This window comes from Trachemys scripta, chromosome 2 (assembly GCF_013100865.1).
Source record: "Trachemys scripta elegans isolate TJP31775 chromosome 2, CAS_Tse_1.0, whole genome shotgun sequence".
Classification (NCBI taxonomy): domain Eukaryota; kingdom Metazoa; phylum Chordata; order Testudines; family Emydidae; genus Trachemys; species Trachemys scripta.
Window position 1 is genome coordinate 254,170,689 of NC_048299.1, and position 26,769 is coordinate 254,197,457.

At 47.6% G+C, this 26,769-nt stretch overlaps 1 protein-coding gene across 1 annotated transcript in view; it reads right to left on the reverse strand.

Annotated features, from left to right (window-relative positions):
• The window catches only part of CSMD3 (CUB and Sushi multiple domains 3), a 1,107,808-nt gene that overhangs the window by 23,745 nt on the left and 1,057,294 nt on the right, over positions 1-26,769 (reverse strand). Inside the window, exon 55 of the mRNA XM_034759587.1 lies at positions 9,388-9,499. Within this exon, the coding sequence (XP_034615478.1) occupies positions 9,388-9,499 (112 nt within the window). The remainder of the gene's footprint in view (positions 1-9,387; positions 9,500-26,769) is intronic.

The following is a 26,769-nucleotide window of genomic DNA, read 5'->3' on the forward strand; positions in this document are numbered from 1 at the left end:
TCAAGTGATCTCTCTCCTGCCATCCATCTCCACCCTCTGACAAACAGAGGCTAGAGACACCATTCCTTACCCATCCAGGTTTAAGTACCAAGGAACAATGGAACCAAGGAACATCTACTTGGGGAGATAACCAGTCCAGAGCTTCAAAAAATGGAATGAGTGACATGGGACTGGAGAAAAGGAAACAGTTACCAGTCGGAGGGTGGAAAGCAGAGATAGCTGCTAAGTGCACCCTGTTGGAAACTTCAGGTATAGCATGTGTTGTATTGGATCTTGGAGTGGAGAATTACCTTTTTGTTGATACCAGAGAGAGAATCTTTTACACTTCAAGTGGAAGTGTACCTAGTAAAAAGTTTTCTGCTGTTGGAGAGGGCATTTTGCACATCCCTTCAATAGATCTCCTACTGAGGTGTTAACCATGAAGCATCCAGACTATCAGGTGAAGGATCTCTGGGTAGAGATGAACGAGGTAACCGTGATTCTGAGAGATTGGATCCAGGTTTGGTGATAGTGTCAATGAAGCCCTGGTAGAGAGGGTCAGTAGCATGGAAAACCAATGCTGGTAAGGTCACGCCAGTGCAAGGAGTATTATGTGAGCATGGTCATATTTAATTTTTAACAACACCCTAGGTAGGAGTGGAAGCAGAAGGTACAAATACATTAGATTGTCTTTCCAGGACAACAGAAAAGCATCCATCAGAGACCCTCAACTGTGACTTGCCCATGAACAAAACTGAATGAATTACCAGCTAAATCATCCCAGCCAGGGCTTTGTCAAGCCGGGCCTTAAAAACCTCCAAGGAAGGAGACTCCACCACCTCCCTAGGTAACGCATTCCAGTGTTTCACCACCCTCCTAGTGAAATAGTTTTTCCTGATATCCAACCTGGACCTCCCCCACTGCAACTTGAGACCATTGCTCCTTGTTCTGTCATCTGCCACCACTGAGAACAGCCGAGCTCCATCCTCTTTGGAACCCCCCTTCAGGTAGTTGAAGGCTGCTATCAAATCCCCCCTCATTCTTCTCTTCTGGAGACTAAACAATCCCAGTTCCCTCAGCCTCTCCTCATAAGTCATGTGCTCCAGACCCCTAATCATTTTTGTTGCCCTCCGCTGGACTCTTTCCAATTTTTCCACATCCTTCTTGTAGTGTGGGGACCAAAACTGGACACAGTATTCCAGATGAGGCCTCACCAATGTCGAATAAAGGGGAACGATCACGTTCCTCGATCTGCTGGCAATGCCCCTACTTATACAGCCCAAAATGCCGTTAGCCTTCTTGGCAACAAGAGCACACTGTTGACTCATATCCAGCTTCTCGTCCACTGTGACCCCTAGGTCCTTTTCTGCAGAACTGCTACCTAGCCATTCGGTCCCTAGTCTGTAACAGTGCATGGGATTCTTCCGTCCTAAGTGCAGGACTCTGCACTTGTCCTTGTTGAACCTCATCAGGTTTTTTTCGGCCCAATCCTCTAATTTGTCTAGGTCCCTCTGTATCCGATCCCTACCCTCTAGTGTATCTACCACGCCTCCTAGTTTAGTGTCATCTGCAAACTTGCTGAGAGTGCAGTCCACACCATCCTCCAGATCATTAATAAAGATATTAAACAAAACCGGCCCCAGGACTGACCCTTGGGGCACTCTGCTTGAAACCAGCTGCCAACTAGACATGGAGCCATTGATCACTACCCGTTGAGCCCGACGATCTAGCCAGCTTTCTATCCACCTTACAGTCCATTCATCCAGCCCATACTTCTTTAACTTGCCGGCAAGAATACTGTGGGAGACCGTATCAAAAGCTTTGCTAAAGTCACGGAATAACACATCCACTGCTTTCCCCTCATCCACAGAGCCAGTTATCTCATCATAGAAGGCAATTAGTTTAGTCAGGCATGACTTCCCCTTCATGAATCCATGCTGACTGTTCCTGATCACTTTCCTCTCCTCTAAATGTTTCATAATTGATTCCTTGAGGACCTGCTCCATGATTTTTCCAGGGACTGAGGTGAGGCTGACTGGCCTCTAGTTCCCCGGATCCTCCTTCTTCCCTTTTTTAAAGATGGGCACTACATTAGCCTTTTTCCAGTCATCTGGAACCAAACCCGGTCGCCATGAGTTTTCAAAAATAATGGCTAATGGCTCTGCAATCTCACCTCCCAACTCCTTTAGCACCCTCGGATGCAGCGCATCCGGCCCCATGGACTTGTGCACGTCCAGTTTTTCTAAATAGTCCCGAACCACTTCTTTCTCCACAGAGAGCTGGTCACCTTCTCCCCATGCTGTACTGCCCAGTGCAGCAATCTGGGAGCTGACCTTGTGCGTGAAGACAGAGGCAAAAAAATCATTGAGTACATTGGCTTTTTCCACATCCTCGGTCACTAGGTTGCCTCCCTCATTCAGTAAGGAGCCCACACTTTCCTTGATTTTCTTCTTGTTGCTAACATACCTGAAGAAACCCTTCTTGTTACTCTTAACATTTCTTGCTAACTGCAACTCCAAGTGTGATTTGGCCTTCCTGATTTCACTCCTGCATGCCTGAGCAATATTTTTCTATAAACTCTTACATTTATATGGAGAGCTAAATCCTGGCCAGACCAGAGACTTGAGTTTGCAGAGTTCCAGGGCAGAAATGTCTGTATCCAGAGTTGAAGCAGATTGTGGGAGAGGAACTCCCACATATACATTGGATGGGACCATCCACCAGTTCAAAGAGGCTAAGACTTCTGTGGGCATCCGAACCACCATGTCCAGGGGATAATGCATCAGGGAGTACAACAAGCCCAGCCAGTTCTGCAGCTTTCTGAAATCTACTGGCATGCCCAGATGATTAGTTTACCTGCAGCATCCTCAGGTTCGGCTGATCGCAGCTCCCACTGGCCGCAGTTCGCTGTTCCAGGCCAATGGGGGCTGCGGGAAGCGGCGTGGGCTGAGGGATGTGCTGGCTGCCACTTCCCGTAGCCCCCATTGGCCTGGAATGGTGAACTGCGGCCAATGGGAGCTGCGATCAGCCGAACCTGAGGCTGCTACAGGTAAACAAATTGTTCCGGCATGCCAGCAGATTTCCCTGATGGGCTGTGTGCCAAAGGTTGCCGATCCCTGGTCTAATGAGACGTCTAACATTGTCTGGAACCTGGTTTGTGCAAGGAATACCCTGCCTTCTTTAGAATCCAATATTGCTCCTATGAACTTTATTCTCTGAAGAAGTGAGAGGACTGACTTTCCCTTGTTGGTAAGCAATTCCAATATGCCAAAGGTGGATTGGATCTTCGCCACACTGGATATCACCTGGTTCTTGGATTGTCCTCTCGCCAACCAGTGGTTCATATATTCAAAGACTTGAATTCCTGATTTCCTCAAGAACATAGCCACCATTGCCATTCATTTTGTAAAATATGTGGAGCTGTGGACAGGCCAAATAGCAAGATTGCAAACTGATAGTGGGATTGGTTGACCATAAATCTGAGGAATTTCCTGTTGTTTTGATGTATTGCCACAGGGAAATATGCATCCTTTATTAGGGTAGTGTGCCAGTAGCCAGGATGCAGGGAGGGGATAATGGAAGTCCGAGTGCCCATGTGAAACTTTATTTAATGCATGTATTTGTTCAGCTAGTATGGGTCTGAGACCTCCTTTTACTTTTGGAATTAGGAAGTAACGAGAATATCTCTTCCCTCTGTGTAAAATAACTTCCTCTATAGATCCCAACAGGAGAAAAGATTCTACCTCCCAAAGGAGAAGTTCTTTGTGAGAGTGATCCATGAAAAGGGATGTGAAAGTGGGGAGGAAGTGGGGTAGACATAAATTGAAGGGTATATTCCATGTTGGTAGAAAACAGTGGTAGGAGAGTCTGGCAAACTGCAACTGCTAAGGTGTCCTCGACGAGAATGTTAAACTGACTGCTTGGTATTCCCAGGCTGTCTGGATGAGTTCAGTGGACAAAAAAGGAGACAAAGGTGGACTCCTTCTGTAACTTTTCCTTTTCCTCCTAGAGTGGTCCTAGTGACAAGGCATAAAGGAAACGTAACAGCAGGACTGCTGTGAATGGAACAACTACTTCTTTGTTAAAGGACTGTAAATATCCAAAAACTTGAGTGTAGCCCTAGAGTCTTTTGGCCATGAAGCCTGTCATCTGTCCATTGTGGGAAAAAAGCACTAGTCCCTCAAAAGGGAGATACAGAATGGTTTGTTGGACCTCCTGAAGAAGAACTCATAACTGGTGCCATGAACATCTATGTACTGTAATGGCTGATGAAGCATCCAATGCACCCTGAGGCAAGAGCCTGGCCACCATTTTTTACTTATCTACTACTGCAAGAAATTCTTGTTTTGCCTCCTCTACCAACTTGTCTGTAAATTGTAATACATTGTCACATAGGGAGAAGTTATAAATAAGGCTCCGTGTTTGTCATGGAGGTCACGGATTCCATGACTTTCCGTGACCTCCATGACTTCTGCAGCAGCCCAGTGTGGCTGGTCTGGGAGCCGCCTGAGCAGCCCCGGGGCCAGGCACGCTGGCTGCTGCTGGGGCAGCCTTGTCCCCCCCACTTTCCCCCAGCAGAAGGAGTTTGAGTGGGGTGGCTCAGGGCTGGGGGTTGGGGCATGGTGCAGTGCTTACCTGGGGGGGGGGCTCCCTAAAAGGGCAACAGCAACTCCCTTCCCTCAGCTGCTAGCTCCACGTGCTGCCTCCACCCACAGGCGCCGCCCCACAGCTCCTATTGGCCGTGGTTCCCAGCCAATGAGAGCTGCAGAAGCGGGGCTTGGGGCAGAGCGGAGGCAACACGTGGAGCTAGGAGCTGGGGTTGCAGATTTCCAGAAGCTGGGTAGGGATCCTGCCCCAGCCCCCCCAAACTCCCAGCACCCACAGTGCACCCCTGAGCACCTGAGGGCCCCCCTCAGGCTGCGCCCTTCTCCCCAACACTCATGGCACTCCCTGGGCCGCTCCCCCCAGCATCCGTGGTGCTTGCCTACCCCCAGCACCTAGACCCCCCCAGCACCTGCGGCACCCCTCCCCCCAGTACTCGCATCGTCCCCCCCGGTCGCCCCCTTTCCATCACCAACGGCGCCCCCAGTGCTGCCCCCATGAGCTGTCCCCCCCAATTTTCTGTCTATGACTTTTACTAAATATACCCAGGACTAAAACATAGTCTTAATCATAAGATCCAAGCAATGCTAGCTGATTAGAAATCTGGAGCTGTGGTAGAACTGTCAGACAAACTTTCCTGCCAATAACACCAAACTTCTTTGCATGTTTTGATTTTGGGGTAGATGCCTGCTGACTCTGGCACTCTCTTTCGTTAACAACTCAGGCTACCAAAGAACATGGTGATGAGTGTAAAAATGTTAAATCCTCTGCAAGGGGACATAATACCTCCACTGAGGGAAGATGGCATTTGCCACAATACTTTTCTAGGCCCCAGAACAGTCTTATTTATGGGGAACATCACTTGAGAAGATCCCAAGGTATCAACCAATCTGCATGAGCTCTCCTGAACTACTTCCACCTGTATATCTACAGAGGAAGACACCCTATTTAAGAGGTCCTGGTGAGTTGTGTAATCATATGGGGTAGGTGAGGAAACACCAGTCACCACCACCTTGTCAGCTGATGAGGAAGAGGGATGCATGGCTGGCTGAGGTGGAGCTTCCCTTCTTTCCTCCAAAGAGGGATTCACTGAGGCAGATTGTCCAAGTTCAGTACTGAGCTCAGTACTGGGTGCGGCTTCCTGCAGCTCTCCTCCACTTTGTGATGTCTGCTGGAGGATGTAGAGGGGACAGGTTGCAGAGGAGATCTGTAGGCAGAAGGAAATCCCCACATGTTCCAATACGGTCATTGATATGGCACCAAAACCCAATTTATTCCCAACCATAGCTCCCTGTTAGCCAACCAATGCAGAAATTCCAGTGGATACCAGGGGTGGGAAGAGTGATGGCTTATGTGATGTGGCTGTGATACATAAGATCCAACTTCCAACTCTGGTGATGAACCTGAGCCATTTGACCAGGGAGGTGAGGTGCTTCTTTGTGCCAGGGTAATGGTGAAGAGGTCTAGAGAGGACTGCCTTGGCAAAATTATTGCTGGCTTGCCTCTTGGTGGTGCCATGCAAGGGAGTACCAGAGTGTCCAGAAGTGCCCACAGTACCAGGGGCTGAACTCTAGCAGCTGGCAAATCCACATGAGTGTGTGATAGTACTGGGTGAGCTATCTCTTGAACTGCCGGTGGAGTTTGCACCAAGAGACTCAGTAGCTCACATTGTATGGCATATGCTTCAGGCATTGATGGCACAGGAAAAGTCTCTGCTGAGCTAAAGATGATGGCATCGCTGAACAGGATGGTGCTCCCTTAGAGGTCAGTCTTAACAAAACAAGTACTGGTGTAAAAGTTGACAACCTTCTGTCCCCCGAGGTGCAATCTGCACAGGGGTGTGACTTGGCACCGAGTGCACTCTACCCTCCTTCCCAGCTTATTTGCTGGTCTCTGGTGCTGGGGTCTGCTTGACGAAGGGTCCCTTGATGCAGTCTCCCACTGCTTCTTCTTTGGTACCAGAGAAGGAGATTTGTGCCAAGACTCTGCCGTGACAGAAGTACTGCTGCTAACTGAAGTAGAGGCGCCCAGTGCTTGTCCCGAATGGGAAGGCTCCAAGGATCGGTGCAGGGGGTTGCCTCTGTAAGAAAGCACTTTAGTCTGACCTCCCTATCCCTTTTAATTCTGGGCTTAAAGTTCCTTCAGATTTGGCAGCTGTCCCTGATGTGGGCTTCTCCTAAGCACTGCAAGCACCTGGAGTGCGGGTCACTGACTGGCATCAGCTTCTTTCAGCTATCACAAGGTTTGTAGTCCAGAAACCAAAGCATGCTCCTGCAACAGACATTGGTACCCAGAACAGGCCACAACAACATCAACAACAACAAAAGGAAACCTACAAGTAGAAAACTATCAACTATTATCAAATACCAATTATATACAATAGAAATACTAAGGCCTTGTCTACACTGCCACTTTACAGCGCAGCAACTTTCTCGCTCAGGGGTGTGAAAAAACACCCTCCTTAGCGCTGCAAGTTTCAGGACTGTAAAGTGGCAGTGTAGACAGTGCACCAGCACTGGGAGCTATTCCCCTCGTGGGGGCGGTTTTTAAAAAACACTGGGAGAGTTCTCTCCAGCGCTGGTGCCACGACTACACATCCACGTTAAAGTGCTGCTGCTGCGGCAGCGCTTTAATGTTGGTAGTGAAGACATACCCCAAGAGAGAGGGAAACACTTGGAGTAGGTGGTGTGACAGACCCAGACCAGTGGGGTACAGGAGTCTGGTAGAGGGCAAATATACTGGTCACTGGATGAGTAGTTTTCTGTTACCTGAGTAACCAGAGCAGGGGTTGCACTAGAGTAATCAGGAACTTGCTAGAACCAGTTAAGTCAGGCAGGCTAATTAGGACACCTGGAGCCAATTAAGAAGAAGCTGCTAGAATCAATTAAGGCAGGCTAATCAGGGCACCTGGGTTTTAAAAGGAACTCACTTCAGTTTGTGGTGAGAGTGTGAGGAGCTGGGAGCAAGAGGCGCAAGGAGCTGAGTGAGAGGGAGGGAGGGAGGGAGTGCTGCTGGAGGACTGAGGAGCACAAGCATTATCAGACACCAGGAGGAAGGTCCTGTGGTGAGAATAAGGAAGTTGTTTGGAGGAGGCCATGGGGAAGTAGCCCAGGGAGTTATAGCTGTCATGCAGCTGTTACAGGAAGCACTATAGACAGCTGCAGTCCACAGGGCCCTGGGCTGGAACCCGGAGTAGAGGGCAGGCCCGGGTTCCCCCCAAACCTCCCAATTGACCTGGACTGTGGGTTCTTCCAGAGGGGAAGGTCTCTGGGCTGTTCCCCAACCCACATGGTGAATCTCTGAGGCAAGAAAATCCGCCAATAAGCACAGGACCCAACAAGATAGAGGAGGAACTTTGTCACAGTAGGTAGAACTCTTCGATAACCGTCACAGGCAGTAAGAAGGAATTGAAAGAGGTTGGGGATGGCTCTGCCCTTCATACCATCATTCAGCAGCTTGAGACAGCACAGGGAGCATGCTAAGGGGTAAATCCCTGTTGCTAGTACACGGTGTGCACAAACATCCAAAGTGGAATGGACATGTGCAATCACTCAAAGAAAAATAATGTCACCCTGAAGTTACAAGGAGTGTTTTTAGGTATAACAGACTGTAATTATCAGGGGTAGAAATTACCCAGAATGACCCTTAATAAACCTACTTGTGAGAAAAACATCTTGGTACAGGTGTCTGAGACATTAGTTTTACACTACATCAAAAGAAGAGTGTCACATTTCATCACAGTTGAGCACTGATTCAGCACTCAGAGGGAAGAGTGTCACCTACTGAATCACTAACACAACGTCACAGAGCAACCTTGTGTGCTCCCATCCATGTAATGAGCAGATCTCATCCTGTTTATCTTATGTCATGAGTTATGACATACCTTATGACCATCCCAGGTGGCATGTCTTCAGGCTGTTTGTAGAACTGGAAGGCATTACTTGTGACATTACAGTATCAATGAATCAGCACCACAAGACAGTAGTTTGCATAAGTCTCTTAAAATGGATATAAGCTTTCGTGGGCTTATGCTCAAATAAATTTGTTAGTCTCTAAGGTGCCACAAGTACTCCTGTTCTTTTTGCGGATACAGACTAACACGGCTGCTATTCTGAAACCTGTTAAAATGGATAGTCACTTAGGAGGGAAACAGCTTCCCTGCGTTAGAAAGAACTTCCTCTCTGTTTCAGATATGACTAATTACTGTTACCTTAACAAATTACCATACTGCCCTTTTTCAAAGTATCAGCACTGGGTACTAGGAAAGCAGTTCAAACCACTTATTATTAATACTGGAACATATGCTTTGAAACGTCAGACTAAACCTAGTGGCCTTATATTCCACTTGGAAGGAGTGCAGAAGGGGCTACTCCCTGATTCAGGGCTGCCCATCCTCAGTGCAATTTAGGGCTGCACAGAGTTTTTCCATGACCCCTTTCCTTTCCCCCTACCCTTCCTGCAGCCCTCCTCTTATCCCCACTCTTTTATCTGATAAAGTAGTATTGAATCCAATCAACTATAAACAATAATAAATGAAGCTTGGGTTTTCCTATTTCTATAACGGCATGTAGAACTGTGAAAGATTAAAATCACATGAATATGGATAAATTGGGTAAAATGTGATTTTAATCTTTCACAGTTCTACAAGCCGTTATAGAAATAGAAAAAAACAAAACTTAGTTTATTATTGTTCACTACTTTTCCAACAATATAGTACATGTAAATTAATTAATGAAACCTATCATGGGAAACTATTTCCATCCAAGACTAACAGAAAAATATTTATCCCCTCCACCCATTACTTACGTATACATTCTGGCTGAATCCCACTCCACGTAAGATCAGGGAGGCAAGTTCGGGTTGTAGATCCTTGGAGAAGGTGTCCTTTTTTACATTGAAATTGAACAACATTTCCCACCTATTGAAACAGTGAAAGTACAATGATGTTATCACAAAGAAATATCAATTGTTCCCGAACAATAGGGTAAACTCCTACACAGAATGCAGGATGGATAAGCTGAGCCATGAGGTCCTTTCAAAAGCTGGGGAGAAAAAGGGAATTCCATTCTGTGGAGGATTTGGTACTTTGGAACAAAACCCCAAAATTTCAGAAATCTCAGTCAAAGGGAATGAAGCCCTAACTCTGGGACAGTCTACGAGGTGGGCTGCCCTGGAGCCAAGGATCTTGGAAGCCCTGGAAGCTATGTTTGCCAAAGGGCTGTGAGCCTGGGACCCCGGACTGCCAAGGAGTCACAAACCTGGGAGCCAGGCCTTCCAGGCTCTCATCTCCTTGTCACATTGTTAGGGGCTACCACAGACTTGGGTCAGTCTGCTGGCAGGAAATCAGGCAAGTTTTGAAACCTTTGTGGCAGTGAGTTTCATTGGAACTTCTTTGAAATTGAACCATCTTGTCAAATGTTTCCGTTGTAAGGGATCAGCTAATTCTGATAAAAAATGTTTTACTGGAGTTTCTCAGACCAGCTCTAGTTCCTTCCGACTCAAGCCTGTATGGTTCTAGGATTTCCTTTTAACTTTGAGCCCTATGGTGTTTAACTTTACTTTCTCACTACAAGAAGAGAACATCAATCAGTATGCTTAATAGATAACAGAACATGAGTACATGAAAATCCTCACTCTTCACTCCTCTGAGCAAATCATTTTTTTATGCTTCGAATGGATAATTTGAAAAAAAGAAAAGAAAAGAAAGGAAAGAATTATTTGCAAATGAAGTAAAAATAGTGTCTGAATGACTTGCCGTATAATTGCTTTTGAATAAAGTAAGTACGGGGCCATTTATTATGGACTGAGAATTGTTAACTCATTTACACTAGTGTTTAAACATCTTTAGATATCGAAGTCATAGGTCAAATGTCCCATCTAGTGAGCTGTGTATCTTTTGATGCATGTTTCAAGGAGAGGTTGTGGAGTTTGTACAAACTTTTCATAGCACAATGCGTTTACATATTTTTTTAAAATTTAGATTAAGTTTAAAAGGCTTGATAAAAGTTCTTGATCCTCAAAATATGCACATCTTTCATAACAACTGAATCCCGTTAAACATTGTGCTTCACTGCTATAAACAATTATTTGAAACTTTATAGTAAAATTCCATTTCAGCTCAGCAGTCTCATCATGGTGAAATGTAGTAATAACCCATGAGCTATGCATAGTACCTGTATGTGAATTAAAATTGAAATTGTTTTTCTTTACAACATTCACTGGACTATATAATTACTTTAAAGAGATCAGTTTTGGAGGACATGCAGCAAATCAGGTTTTCATGATGAAATACATACTAGGAAAACACTATTGACAGTTATTGAAGTTGCATTGAATTGCAACAGTAGTGCTCTTTTATCTGATAAAGTAGCATTGAATCCAATCAACTATACTAGATTGCCTGGCAATACACATTACTCTTAGTGTACACCAGCCCTCCATTTCTCTGAATGAACAGTTTTGAACCAAGATTTCTTCTACATCTGTTTTATTTATTTGGTATCTGTCACTCAAACAATATTTTGGCATTCTGGTTTTGAAGCAAACATCCTTTTGTTCCTGCTCCAACCACCAAATCAATGCCACTGTGTTAAACACATTTGTTTCATTTGAATGCAAATGACACATGAACCTACTTATTCTCCGCTCTGTTTCAGAAATATTCTTTCAAGGAGGAATCAACAATTTTCTCTGAATGAAGGAAAGAGCTGGATACATCCCTTTTCCCCTTTACCTTCATCCATATTTTGCACCTAAACAAAGTGGCCTAATTTTTGATATGCTGAGTAGTGGAAATTCCACTGACTCCCACAGAAAGCAATGGAAGTTACATATCAGGCTACTTAGGGATCCAATATGAAAATATTGGCCTAAGTAATTTGTTCAAGATCAAGAATCAATGACAAATCATGTAAACACTCAGTAATTCTATCCACTGTAACCCCCGTAGTAATCTTCAATCAACATTCTAATATAGAAAATCAAAAAGAGTCATAGAAAAAGTGAAAAATAGGTCAAATGATAAAGGATAAATATAAAAAAAAATCAAGACAAGCATGTAGGGACAAAATTAGAAGGGCCAAGGCACAAAATGAGATTAAAGGGTAACAATAAAACATTTTGCAAATACATTAGAAGCAAGAGGAAGACCAAGAACAGGGTAAACTTATTACTCAATGAGGAGGGAAAGACAATAACAGAAAATACAGCAGTGACTAAAGTGTTAAATGCCTTTTTTGTTTCAGTTTTTACCAAAAACTGATCCAATGACTAATATAGTGAACATTAGCATAAACGGGGTAGGATCTTAGGCTAAAATAGGGCAAGAACAAGTTAAAAATTACTTAGGCAAGTTAGATGTCTTCAAGTCACCAGGGCCTGGTGAAATACATCCTAGAACACTTAATGAACTAGCTGAAGAGATCTGAGCCATTAGCAATTATTGTTGAGAACTTGTGGAAGACAGGAGAGATCTCAGAGGACTAGAAAAAGGCAAATATAGTACCTATCTATAAAAAGAGGAATAAGGACAACCCGGGGAATTATAAACCAGTCAGCTTAAGTTCAGTTCCTGGAGAGCTAACAGAAAAAATAATTAAACAATAAATGTGTAAGCACCTGGAAGATAATAAGGTGAAAAGTAACAGTCAGTATGGATTTGTCAAGAACAAATCATGTCAAACCAACTTAATATCCCCCTTTGACATGGTAATAAGTCTTGTGGATGGGGGTAAGCAGTAGATATAGCTTGACTTTAGTAAGGCCTTTGATACTGTCTCACATGACATTTTCAAAATATAAACTAGGGCAATACAGTCTAGATGAACCTACTATTAGATGAGTACACAACTGATTGGAAAACCATACTCAGAGTGTAGTTATCCATGGTTCACAGTCAAACTGGAAGGGCATATCAAGTGGGGTCCTGCAGGGATTGGTCCTTGGTCCAGTCCTATTCAATATCTTCATAAATGATTTGGATAATGGCATAGAGAGTATACTTATAAAGTTTGTGGGCAAAACCAAGCTGGGAGGGGTTGCAAGTGCTTTAGAGGGTATGATTCGAATGCAAAGTGATCTTGACAAACTGGAGAAAAGGTCTGAAATAAACAGGATGGATTCACTAAGGACAAATGCAAAGTACTCCACTTAGGAAGGAATAATCAACTGCACAAATTCAAAATAGGAAATGATTAATAGGAATTAATAGGAATTAAATGATCTGAGGTTACAATGGATCAGACACTAAATATGAGTCAACAATGTAATACCATTGTAAAAAAAAAAGTGAACATAATTCTTGGATGTATTGGGGGGAGTGTTGTAAGCAAGACATGAGAAGTAATGCTTCCACTCTACTCGGTACCGATAACGCCTCAGCTGGAGTACTGTGTCCAGTGCTAGCACCCATACTTCAGGAAAGATGTAGACAATCTGGAGAAAATCCAGAGGAGAGCCACAAAAAGGATTAAATGTCTAGAAAACATGACCTGTGAGGAAAGACTGAAAAAATTGGGTTTGTGTAGTCTTCAGAAAAGAAGACTGAAGAGGGGAACACAATAAAAGTTTTCAAGTACATAAAAGAGGAGGGTGATACATTGTTTTCCTTATTCAATAAGGACAGGACAAGTAGTAATGGGTTCAAATTGCAGCAAGGGAGATGTGGTTAGCCATTAGGAAAAATGTCTTAGCTGTAAAGGTAGTTACACTGGAACAAATTACCTAGGGAGGTTGTGGAACATCTGTCATTGGAGTTTTTAAGAACAGCTTAGACAAAGGCCTGTCAGGGATGGGCTAGGACGGTGATCCTTAGACCTGCCTCAGTGCAGGGGATTGGGGTAGCTGAACTATCTACGTCCCTTCCAGTCCTATATTTGCATGATTCTGTGATTTCAAGTTCTGTACAATATAGTCCTGCTCAAACCAGAGATTGCAAACAGGAAGTTGGTCCTTAAGGAGTGCCTGAAGAGTCATTCCCATTGGGTTTGAATGCAGCAAAAATCCTGGGTCTCCAAGATCTAGAGGAACCCTGACAGAGGAAGCTCACTCATACTGTGGCTGCGGACTTTATCCCAACTCTGCATCTCCTGCCTACCACTCAGTTCCAGATCAGTTCCTCAGACATCAACTCCCCTCCTGGGTAGTGATTGGCTCAAAGGCAAAGGAATTGGAGATTGTGTGGAGCTGTGGAAATTCCTCTCCTTTGAAGTTGACAGTGCTCCACAGCACTGTCCCCCATCAAAAGTACTAGCCCCCATATTCTCCAGCCCACCAATCCATTCTACAATGGGGTGGAGGGATAGCTCAGTGGTTTGAGCATTGGCCTACTAAACCCATGGTTGTGAGTTCAATACTTGAGGGGGCCATTTAGGGAAGTAGGGTAAAAATCTGTCGGGAGGTTGGACTAGATGACCTCCTGAGGTCCCTTCCAACCCTGATATTCTATGATGATTCTATGATTCTAATACAATCTCCTCATGTTGCAGCAACACTTTGCCCACCATCTAGAAGCATCAGCCTTTCTATGCCACAAATCCCTGATCCAAGAGTATGAAATTAAAATGCTCAAACTGCTAACATAAATATTGTGCAAAAATGCTGTTTATAACATTCACAAAATTTCCATAAACATTTTTTCCACTAAATATGCTAAAACAACTCACATTTTTGTATCCTGATACAGTAGCAACACATGAAAATATTTCTGCATTGTTCTCCTTTTCTACTTTAAACTGCACTATGGGGCTAATTTTATACCCAGACTCTGCATCACTGATTTCTTCTCCACTGGGAAATCAAGCTGCAAAGCCCTGGATATCTGTTACTACTCAGCAGAGGGGTAATGCTCATCTCAGAAGAAGGGGTATAAATATTAACCATTCCCAACCATAATCATGTGTACTGAAAAATCATTTTCAAAATGGGAGGCATGAGCTATGTGCACAATTGTTACTGAAAAACATACACTTCTATCTGAGATTGTAGTAAATTCACTTCACTAAGAGTAGCAGACATTTTGGTTAGTCATGGTAAAACCAGTTCAGATAAAGTAAAAACTGACCAAAGCATTTGCTGAGAGTTCTATCTGAATCTTTATGAGTGCTGGAAAAGAAAGAACTATTTTTTTTAAGTGTGATTCTACCCATCTTTATTCTTGGTCATCCAGTTGCCAGATTACACCAGACATTGTAATGGGTTTTCCCTTCCCCCCCAAAAATGGGTTGTAGGTGGATGTGGCTAGAGTCAGATGCAGAGGAATAGGAACTGAAACAAAGTGTGGGGTGGTGGGTTTCCAGCTGTAGGGGAGGTAGCTAAAGCAAGTACTGCTGCATATGGGTGACGGCTGCGTTAAAGTTTGTTGGTTTTTTGGACAATCTGGTGTCATATCATTCCTTCTAATGATCCTTATGTTACAATATGTTGTAGAGAGGACTTAATAATGTAAGGAACTTCCAGTGGGAGATCATTCACTCTAAACTGGCTAAAGGACATAGAGGCAGTGGTGGGAAACCTGCGACCCGCGAGCCACATGCGGTTCAGCAGGGTAATCTGATTGTGGGCCGTGAGACATTTTGCTGATGTTGACCATCCCCAGGCATGGCCCCCCGCAGTTCCCAGTGGCTGCAGATTGCCGTTCCTGGCCAATGGAAGCTGCAGGAAGTGTTGGGCCGCAGGGACGTGCTGGCTGGGAACTGCAAACCACGGTGAAGCTGTGGGGGGCCAGGCCTGTGGACGGTCAACATCAGCAAAATGTCTTGCGGCCCGCAATCAGATTACCCTGATGGGCCGTATGTGTGGTGCAGGTTGCCCACCACTGACATAGAGTCTAATGTGTGTCTTGCTCATACCACAGTCTCAGCTCACACTGCAAGTTTTGCTTGCAGTTCTTGGTGATCAGACCAGATGAATGGGACTGTACAAGAGTTTTGCCGGGGGCTCGACCCTTTCCGGGCACCGGGGAGCCACACCGACTCACTACAAACCGTGGCTGGGCCCCCTGTCCGGCGGCCGGGTTCCTCGTCGGTCCTTCCTGTCCTGAGAGACACGATAAGCCCGACAATAATGTTATGTTAGGTCTCAGGCCCTCAGTCAGGGCTGAGCAACAATATAAAGTATTTAGGCCCAGGCCCTAGGTCAGGGCGGGGCAACAAACACTGGGGCAGGCACTCAGGCCCTCAGTCAGGGCTGAGCAACAATATAAAGTATTTAGGCCCAGGCCCTAGGTCAGGGCGGGGCCACAAACGCTGGGGCAGGCACTCAGGCCCTCAGTCAGGGCTGAGCAACAATATAAACTAAGCCTCAACAGGCCTGGGAGAGGGGGAGACTGCCACCCACGGGTTGGGTGGCAGGGAGGACGCAGGCCCTCCCACTCCACTGTGTCCCAGCCCGGGGCCCTAGCAGCAGCAGAAGGCCCGCTGCTTAGTCAGTGGGGATCCTGGCCGCAACGCACTGACATAGGCTCCGGCAATGCTGCAGCCAGACTGGGGTCGGCTGCCCCCGTGCTACTTCCACACTCCCCCTCTGGGCCTACCTTGGGGCCGGTGTCGGCCTCAGGGGGGATCCTGGACCATGGGTTCGTCCAGCCAGGCGTCGTTCGGTAGGTCTGGCAACTCCTCCGGGTAGAGGGCGCTGGGTGGGCCCAGCGGCTCCTCTGGGTAGCGGGTGCAGGGCAGGCCCGGCAGCTGCCCCGGGCTTCAGAGGTTTCCCAGCCCCGAGCTAGGCAGGAGACGTCTGGTCTCTTCAGCGGCTGGGGCCTGACTGAGTTCTGAGGGCCAGCCTTTATACTTCCGGGTCGCCGCCTGACCCCGGGAGGGGCGGGCTCAGCGCTCCCTGGCTCTGCCCACTGCAGCCTCCGGATGGGCTCTTCTCCCTTGGGGGTGCGGGGGAGCCACACTGACTCACTACATACACCCTCCCTCAAGTCTGGCTCCTGTTCTTCGGGGCCAGACCCCTCTGTCCCCCCAAGGCGGGACAGGAAGTCTGCGTTTGCATGTTCCTTGCCCGCCCTATGCTGGATGGTAAACGCGTAGGGTTGCAAGGCCAGATACCACTGCAGTAGCAGTTTCATTCTCATCAACCATCAGAGGGGGGCATGGCCTGTGACTAGCAAGAACGCTGCCCCAAGGAGGTAGTATCGTAGGGCGTCACAGGCCCATTTTATGGCAAGTGACTCTTTCTCGACCACGGCATAGTTTTTTTCATGGGGGAACAACTTTCGGCTCAGTTATAGAACCGGGTGGTCCTCTCCATCAATTTCTTGGGATAGGACAGCCCCCAGCCTTACCACTGAGGCATCCGCCTGCAGGATGAACCCCCTGTGGAAGTCAGGGCTGTATAGGACCGGCTCCTGGCAAAGACACGTCTGGAGTGTCCGGAAAGCGTTTTCACACTCTGGGGACCACTGTTCCTGCTGGGGGCTGTTCTTTGTCAACAGTCCGGTTAAGGGAGCCGCGATGGATGCAAACTGGGGAATGAAGCGTCGATAGTACCCGACGAGTCCCAGGAACTGTTGGACTTGGCGTTTCGTGGTGGGGGTCAGGCAGGCTGCCAGGGCTTGTACTTTCCCGACGAGAGGCTTCACTCATCCTCCCCCTTTGGTGTACCCCAAGTATGTGGTTTTCTGCCATCCGATGTGGCATTTCTTTGGGTTGGCTGTCAGTCCCGCCTGCCACAGAGCTCTCAGGACCGCTGACACCCGTTCCAGGTGGTCTTCCCAGTGCCGGCTATAGATCATGACATCATCCAGGTAGGCGGCCGCATAGTCATGATGGGGCTGCAGAAGGCCATCCATTCGTCGCTGGAACGTCGCCGGGGCCCCATGGAGGCCAAAAGGCATCAGGGTGAACTGATACAGTCCCGTGGGGTGGTGAATGCGGTCTTTTCCTTAGAGGGGTCATCGAGCGGCATCTGCCAATACCCCTTACTGAGGTCGAGGGTGGTGATGAACTGGGCCTCACCTAGGCGGCCCAGCAACTCATCCACCCGGGGCATCGGATAGGCGTCGAACCATGAGATGGCGTTCACCCGTCGGAAGTCTATACAAAAGTGTCGGGTGCCGTCAGGCTTGGGCATCAAGACCACCGGGCTACGCCACTCACTCTGTGATGGCTCGATGACTCCTAAGGCCAGCATGGCCTGTACTTCTTCTTCCACCTCCTGATGCATCTGGTATGGCAAGGGTCTGGTCGTCTCACGGATTACCTTCCCTGGCTCGGTCTGGACCGAGTGACAGACCACGGTCGTGTACCCGGGTTGGGCCGTGAAGGTGCTTGGGAAGGCCTGCAGAAGACATTTGGTCTGCTGGCGCTGCTCCTCCATAAGGATGGCGCCAAGAAGGGGGGCCGGGGGGTCCTCGATCTGGCGTGCGTGGGGCCCGAACTCTGGCTCTGGCGGGTAGGAATTAATCAGCAGGCCCTCCCGCTCCCGCCATGGTTTCAACAGGTTTACATGGTACCGCTGCGTCTTCTTGCGTCGGTCGGGCTGGCGGATCTTGTAAGTGACGCGCCCCATCTTCCGAGCTACCTCATAGGGCCCCTGCCAACAGGCCAGTAGCTTCGACTCGCTTGAGAGCAGGAGGAGCAGCACCCGATCACTGGGTTCAAAGTCACGCACCTGCGCCTCCCGGTTATAAGTCCGTTCCTGACGGTTCTGGGCAGCTTTTAAGTTTTCACGGGCCAGGGCCCCAGCCTGAGCAACGTATTCCTGCAGCTGGAGGACGTAGTGCAGGAGGCCCTGAGTTGGAGAGGGGAGATTGCTCCCACGTTTCACGCATTAAGTCCAACAGGCCCTGCGGACGGCGCCCGTACAGCAGTTCAAACAGGGAGAACTTGGTTGAGGACTGGGGTACCTCGCGGATAGCTAACAGCGGGGAGGGAGCAACTGATCCCATCAGCATAGTTCCTCCGGGGGGGAATTTTCGCAACATTTTTTTGAGAGTCCGATTAAATCGTTCCACCAACCCATCTGTCTGCGGGTGGTAGATGGAAGTCCGTAATTGTTTGATCCCAGGAGCTTGCAAACCTGCTGCAGCAGGCAGGAGGTGAAGTTAGTGTCTTGGTCCGTGAGGATTTCTCGGGGAAACCCCACCTGCGCAAAGACCTTCACCAGTTTTCCGGCGATGGTCCGGGCGGTGGTGCTCCGCAAGGGAATGGCCTCCGGGAAACGGGTGGCGTAGTCCACGATAACCAGGACATACTGGAACCCCGACGCACTCTTTGGGAGGGGTCCCACCAGGTCCATGGCCACCCGTTCGAATGGTGTTTCCACTATAGGCATGGGGACAAGGGGGACCCGGGGGACCCTTTGCAGAGCGGCTACCTGGCACTCCGGGCAGGAGCTACAATAGTTCCTCACCTCCTGGTGAACACCGGGCCAGAAGAACCCGGTTAAAATTCGGGCAAGGGTCTTCTCCTGGCCCAGATGCCCAGCCGCCGGGATGTCGTGCGCCAACTTCATCACGGCGCGCCGGTGACACCTCGGTACCAGTAGCTGCGTTTGGGGCTCCTTCGTACGGGCGTCACGGTCTACCCGATAAAGACGGTCCCGGCGTAATTCGAAATGGGGACGCTGGGCGCCCGCTGGGGGTCGATGATAGTCCTGTCGACGGCTGCTAGTTGTTCATAGGTCCCACTAAGGCTGGGGTCAGCTCTCTGGTCACGGCAGAAATTGGTATGGAGGAGGGGCTCAACCTCGGGCCCAGGCCAGGGGTCGTTGGCCTCTCCGGTTCCTGCCTTGGGTTCTGGGTCCTCGGGCTCCTCTTCCAGTAGTACCCCCTGGGACCCCCCCTCCAGGGCTGGGGTGGACCAGAGGATCTCCTCAAAGGTGGGCCAGTCCCGCCCCAGGATCACCAGTACACCAGTCGGGGGGCTAAGCCCACTATGATTCGGTGGGTGACGCCAGCGACTGTGAACCGTATCCAGGCACTAGGGTATGGCCGTACCTCCCCATGGATGCATTGCAGGTGGATTGTCCCCAAGTGGGGGTCCACCTGGGGTCCTAACGCCTGGCCGCAGCCTGAGTCGATCAAGGCCTGGGTGGAGTGGTCACCGACAACTACCGGGACCGTGATCTTGGGGGCCTGTGGTAGCCGAACCCTGGTGTCCCCTGTGCAGACCTGGCCGAAGCTACAGTCCATGTCCGTACAGTCCCGTTGCAAGTGTCCCGACTTCCCACAATGGAAGCAGGGCCCGAGTTCAGGACGGCCGCCGTGGGAGGGGGCTCCCCTCGGAGTCCTAGGGGGGCTTAGGAGAACCCTTGTGACACTCGGCATGGGGGTGAACGGCCTGGTCCAAGGGGGAGGTTCTGGGCGTCTGAGCCGAGGTCCTGGGCGGGCCTCTTGCCCGCGGCCCAGATTCCGTGGTCCGGTCGGGGCGTCCCCTCTCCGTTCAGTGTTCAGGCACTCTGGTCCGGGGTTCTGAACTCGGAGGCCGGGTCCCACTGGCGATTTGGCCATGAGGAAGTCCTCCATTAATGCGACGGCCGCAGCTAACATTGCCGGCCGATGGCAGAGCACCCAGACCCGTCCTCGCATCGGGAGGACGTGTACAAATTGTTCGAGGACGGCTTGTTCTGTAACCTCCTCCACTGTCCTCATTTCTGGCTGTAGCCACCGCCTACACGCCTCCTTCAGGGCTTGGGCCACCAGCCTGGGTCGGGTTCCCGTGGAGTACCTTTGGCTCCAGAACTGCTGCCAAAACGTCTCTGGGCTGACGTCTAATGCATCCACGATTGCGGCCTTCACCCGGCTGTAATCCCTTGCATCTTCCGTCACCAGCCCTTGTTATGCCGTTTGGGCAGTCCCTCTGAGGTAGGGGGCCAGAAGGGTAGCCCATTGAACCTGGGGCCACCCCACGACCAGCTCCACCCATTCGAACGTAACCAAGAACGCCTCAGGGTCATCATCAGGACCCATCTTGGTTAGTCGGACCGGGACGGCTGTGCGGGGCGACCCAGCCCCGTCCCCTGGCCGCAGGTCCACGGGGGGGCGACTCTGTGGTCACAAGGTCCCCCAGCTGCTGAATGAGCTGCTGCTGCTGTTGGAGTTGAGCGGCATGCTGCTACTGCTGCTGCTGCTGTAGCTGGGCTGCGGCCTGCTGTTGTTGCTGTTTGAGATGGGCAGCTGCCTGCTGCTGCTGCTGAACGTGGGCGGCCTGCTGGCGCTCCTGGCTCTCAGCCAGCAGTTGAAACAGTCGCTCCATCTCCATGGTTCTTGGGAGGGGAGGGAGAATTCTCCCGTCAGGCCCTTCTCACAGGGCCCAGGGATCAGTATCCCCACTTCTGGTATCACGTGTACAAGAGTTTTGCCAGGGGGTCGACCCTTTCCAGGCGCCGGGGAGCCACACCGACTCACTACACACCGGGGCTGGGCCCTCTGTCCGGCGGCTGGGTTCCTCGTCGGTCCTCGCTGTTCTGAGAGACACGATAAACCCGACCCAAGCTTTGGGTGGACACCAATGTTATGTCAGAGCTCAGGCCCTCAGTCAGGGCTGAGCAACAATATAAACTAAGCTTCAACAGGCCTGGGAGAGGGGGAGACTCGGGTTGGGTGGCAGGGGGGACGCAGGCCCTCCCACTCCACTGCTTCCCAGCCCGGGGCCCTAGCAGCGGCAGAAGGCCCGCTGCTTAGTCAGTGGGGATCCTGGCCGCAACACACTGACATAGGCTCCGGCAATGCTGCACCCAGACCGGGGTCAGCTGCCCCCGGGCTACTTCCACACTCCCCCTCTGGGCCTACCTGGGGGGATCTTGGACCATGGGTTCGTCCGGCTAGGCATCGTTCAGTAGGTCCGGCAACTCCTCCAGGTAGAGGGCGCAGGGCGGGCCTGGCGGTTCCTCTGGATAGCAGGCGCAGGGCAGGCTCGGCGGCTCCTCTGGGTAGCGGGTGCAGGGCAGGCCCAGTGGCTCCCAGCGGCCGCCCTCGGCTGCAGAGGTTTCCCAGCCCCGAGCTAGGCTGGAGACGTCTGGTCTCTTCGGCGGCTGGGGCCTGACTGAGTTCTGAGGGCCAGCCTTTATACTTCTGGGTTGCCACCTGACCCCGGAAGGGGCGGGCTCAGCGCTCCCTGGCTCCGCCCACTGCGGCCTCCAGATGGGCTCTTCCCCCTCAGGGGCGCTGGGGAGCCACACTGACTCACGACAGGGACATTAATGAGATGTCCAGTATCCATTCATTGGCTGACGAAGGGATCTAATAATAACCTGTTCAAAACTCATGGTTCCTCACTTTACAAGTAAAAATGTTTTCTCTACCAGCCACCCCTGCAAACTAGAGTGAAGCTCCGTTCTTTCTTGCTTGCTTGTCTGCATCAGTAATAAAGATTTGCCACTTAGAACAGAGTTAACCATTCTTCACAATCATGTGCAAACTAGAGCAGAAGCCATCTCACTCTATCCTCTCTTAGTTGAATGGAACTAAAATGTGGGAAAATCTTATTTTCATCACTAACTACTAGATATGACATTCAGGAAGGAGATCTATTGAGTAAGAAAGTGCATCTTTGGTGTCACGAGTCATTATTTTGACCATAAAAGGACTTAAAGCAGTCTTTTCATACTAAGCAGCTGCTATTTATTGTAGTAATCTGTACTTTTTTTAACAAACAAAAGCAATAAAAGGTTATGTTTTTGGAAGGCAAGTATGCCTGCATATGAGGGATGGCTGGTGTGCATTCCCCAGTGCCTCTGCTGTATCAGTTCTTTTGCTCAACTAACATTTGGCCATTCTTTTGGAAGTGAAATAAAATGCACCTCTTGACACCCTTGCTAAATCCTAGCTGAAAACCTATGTAATCATAAAGGCTCTTTCAGAAAAACTGGGTGGCTCAGGGTATTGGTAATGTGACATGGACACTTTCACCACTATATCACTGATATTAATCCAGTCCAGTGCTATAGGTATAAAAGTGTTTGCTACTAAATAAACAAAATTGTTGGCCTCTGTGAAATAAGTTTGTAGTCTTAGTTCCCTGTGAATATGTGTGCACATCACATAACCTCACACAATTTGCATCCTTGTTGGAAGTTAAAGGATGATTAGACTGAGAATGAACAATTATTTCACTGTTCCAGATTAAGATTGGGGCATAGTGGTGGGAGCAAACTTGGGGGTTTGTACATGGTTGTCCATACTATATAGCAATTATCTTGAAATAAACAGGCTTCCATTCTACTGTGCTATCACTATTATAGCTTTATAAGCACTAAATTCACAGAAGAAGAAAGTTTACAAGGTTTTCCCTTATCTTCATATTGAATATCATATGAAGCATCACAAAACAGACCCAAGAGCTAATACTAGGGGTGTAATGTGGCTATTTTTCTTTCTAAATACAGTTTGCACTTTGGCTCCCTTCAAGCTTTAACGTGCAGGAAACTTGCTGAATTTCCACAAAAACCTAAATTGGAAAAAACACAACTACAGAGCCTTGCATGCAAGACAGATTGTTCTAAATAAATCCTTGTTTCATTTCAGCAGTATGGTGTGCTGTAATGGCTTATGGTCAACGTGCTATAAACTATTTCCTATGTTACTAGCAATATATCTGAACAAATATTCCAACCCCACAGTTCATTTCAAAGAAGCAATTTATTTTTCAAGCTTACAGATGAAGTTGCTATATACTGAGACAAAGGTATTTTGTCTTTGTAAAATCTGCTTGATATAATATATTGTGTTCAGGATAGATTTGCTACATAACAAAATATTGGAATGAATGATAATATCCTAAATTCAGGGACACATCCCAATTATACCAGATGATACCATTTATTTACATTCTGTGGCTGGTATCTGAAGTAGGGCTGAGCTATCATTTTTGATGGACATCTGCTTAACTTAATATGCAAGGGCCAAATACTGACACCCTTACTCAGTTTCTTCCTAATCTTTTCTCTGGAAAACTCCAACTAGCATCATTACATTGTGATGTGATGGTAGCATGTGTGCTGTGATCTAGAAGAGACCCCCACTGCGCAAAGATGCTGTCTTTGAGGCTTGGGAAAACAGGCAAGTAACAGCAAAGTGGGGAGGTCAGGGCTGGATAATTCTCTATGTAGCCAGCTCAAAAGAGCCTGAGCTTGGAGTTCTAGTGACAGAAGAGGACTGGCCAGGTAGGGAAGTGGATAGCTAGGAAGAAATTGGCACTGTGGCAACCCATACCTTGGATTAGTATTGCCAAGGGGCCATGCCATGTTCATCCTATGTAATCTGACAGCCAACAACCAGAGGGTTGAGTGTGATCTAGGTTGGGGTTTTACTGTCAGCCTCAGACCTGAACTTCTCTGTGTTTGTGAGATCTTAATTAGAAGCTACACAAAGTAGTATGCAACTTGGTTCTACTAATGTTAACTGGTGACACTGTATATGTACAAATTATGAGGAACATCTACTATTTTAGAAGCAGAACTTTATCTGACAAAAACTCTTCATTATTCACTTGCTAAAACTTCAAACTGTTCTGCCTAATCCTCCATAAATGTGTGCAGTGTTGTTGTAGTGTCTAGGTCCCAGGACATTAGAAAGACAAGGTATGTGAAGAAAAGCTCTGTGTAGCTTGAAAGCTTGTTTCACCAACAGAAGTTGGTCCAATAAAATATATTACTTCACCCACTTTGTCTCTCAAATTCTCCATAAAATCTTCCTACATATTACTACATATGGTGCTAGGTGTTGATTGTCTTTCTGCCAAGATCTGGTCTGTTGCGTTTTGGATTTAGATTTTGTTTCTTCTTTATCTTTCCCCTATGTCTATCCAGAGTGGCCAAGGAAGTGTTATCTTGGTTTTTCCTTCCCCTAAGCATCAGAGAAAGGAGCTAGCTCTTGACCTTTCCCCTTAAGCAGAAGAAGGAGTGCTGCAATTCCTACAGGGAAAGAAAGAGAGTACTAATCACTGCTCCCCGACCTGCTGTGACAATGACAGCAGTATATTGCACTGTGCTAACTATGCAATCACACCTAGAGTGTGACAGAAATTGATGTTTAAACATTTGGTTTCTAAACAGTACCAACTCCTTTATATGGGAGCTTGAGGATAAGCTGCTGGTTAAGTGAAGTAGTTTGGAAGGCCATACAGTATACAAAATAATTGCTGCTGAAGTGCATTTACCGCATTGCTGTATTAATCTGCAAGGCACTAACCTTAGAATTTTGGGGATCAAAGTTGTAAATCCTGCCAATAGCTACATTTGTTTTAGAAATTATATATCAGTTGACATTTTGCCTGTTTATTTGAAGAGTTGTATGCTGGATACTAATGATGCTTCCATTCACCAAGGGAAAAACAAACAAAAACAAAAACAAAAAAGAAACAAAAAACTAGAGGGATCAGACTGGCTTGTCAGAATGTAAGACAAATGTTTAACATGTCAGACAAATGACCCTAGGGAATTTGACAACAAAATTACAGAAAATAGCAATTGCAATGACTCAATGCCTAAGCAATATAATAAGCACTTTCTAATGTAGCATTTTGGTGTCTCAAAAGGACGTATGAATTCTCTCTATGTACTGTTTCGGAGTAGCAGCTGTGTTAGTCTGTATCTGTAAAAAGAACAGGAGTACTTGTGGCACCTTAGAGACTAACAAATTTATTTGAGCATAAGCTTTCGTGGGCTACAGCCCACTTCATTGGATGCATAGAATGGAACATATAATAAGAGTATATATATATATACATACAGACAAGATGCCATCCCAGCTCTAAGAGGCTAATTAATTAAGATGACCTATTATCAGCAGGAAAAAAAAACTTTTGTAGTGATAATCAAGATGGTCAATTACAGACAGTTGACAAGAGATGTAAGGATAGTTATCATAAGGAAATAGATTCAAGTAGTCTAATGACTCAGCCATTCCCAGTCTCTGTTCAAGCCAGAGTTAATTATATCTAATTTGCAAATCAATTCAAGCTCAGCAGTTTCTCCTTGGAGTCTGTTTTTGAAGTCTTTCTGTTGTAAAATTGCCACCTTCAGGTCTGTTACTGAGTGGCCAGAGAGGTTGAAGTGTTCTCCTACTGGTTTTTGAGTGTTATGATTTCTGATATCAGATTTGTGTCCGTTTATTCTTTTGCGTAGAGACTGTCTGGTTTGGTCAATGTACATGGCAGAGGGGCATTGCTGGCACATGATGGCATATATCACATTGGTAGATGTGCAGGTGAACGAGCCCCTGATGGCGTGGCTGATGTGATTAGGTCCAGTGATGGTGTCACTTGAATAGATATGTGGACAGAGTTGGCATTGGGCTTTGTTGCACGAATAGGTTCCTGGGTTAGTGTTTTTGTTATGTGGTGTGTAGTTGCTGATGAGTATTTACTTCCAAGATCTGTGAGAGTACTGTATTCTTTTAAGAATGATGAGACTGATTCTCTGATTCTCTGTTCGCTTACATTAATTTTACACTGGCATCTCTCCTGATATATTTTGGTGTGAGCAAGAGGAAAATTGGCTTGACTATAACTGTTTTATCGTATTATTAGCAAAACATGGGCCAAATCCTGACATCCTTACTCAGTTTACTCGATCCTTACCTAGGAAATATCCCACTGAAATCAATGACAATTTTGCATGATTAAAAACGAGTAACATCTTCAATTGCAGGTTTTGATGCTATATTAGTATTTCCTCGATATGAGTAAAAGTAAGGGTATGTTTACACTGACAGAGTTACATCGCCATCCAGAGAGCGCTGAAGGGAAACCACTGTTGTGTGTTCACACTGTCAGCTGCCTGCACAATAGTGTGTTCACATTTGCAGCACTTGCATTGGTATTTGGAGCAGTGCACTCTGGGCAGATATCCCACAGATCATCTCTTCCTCTTCTGCTGCTAAGAGTTGTGGGAAGGTGGAGGGGGTCATGGGGCATCCTGGGTCCTGTCCCAATGCCTCGTGATGCATTGGTTCACATTCCAGCAATCCCTGTGCTTCAGGCCACATTTGGCGCCATCTTTCAATGGTTTGTGTACTGTGCACTCTGTCTCTTCGGTCTGCAGGAATGGATCCTGCACTGTTGACCAATATGCTCCTTGCTCTCACTAACACATCACAAGGGGCAGTGGAGTTACTCCTTAAACTACAAAGGCAAGAGGAGTTTGACATTGATCTCGCCACGCACAGTACCTATGACACAAGATTGCTTGTGGCATTCATGGAGGTGCTGACCACAGTGGAACGCCGCTTTTGGGCTCAGGAAACAA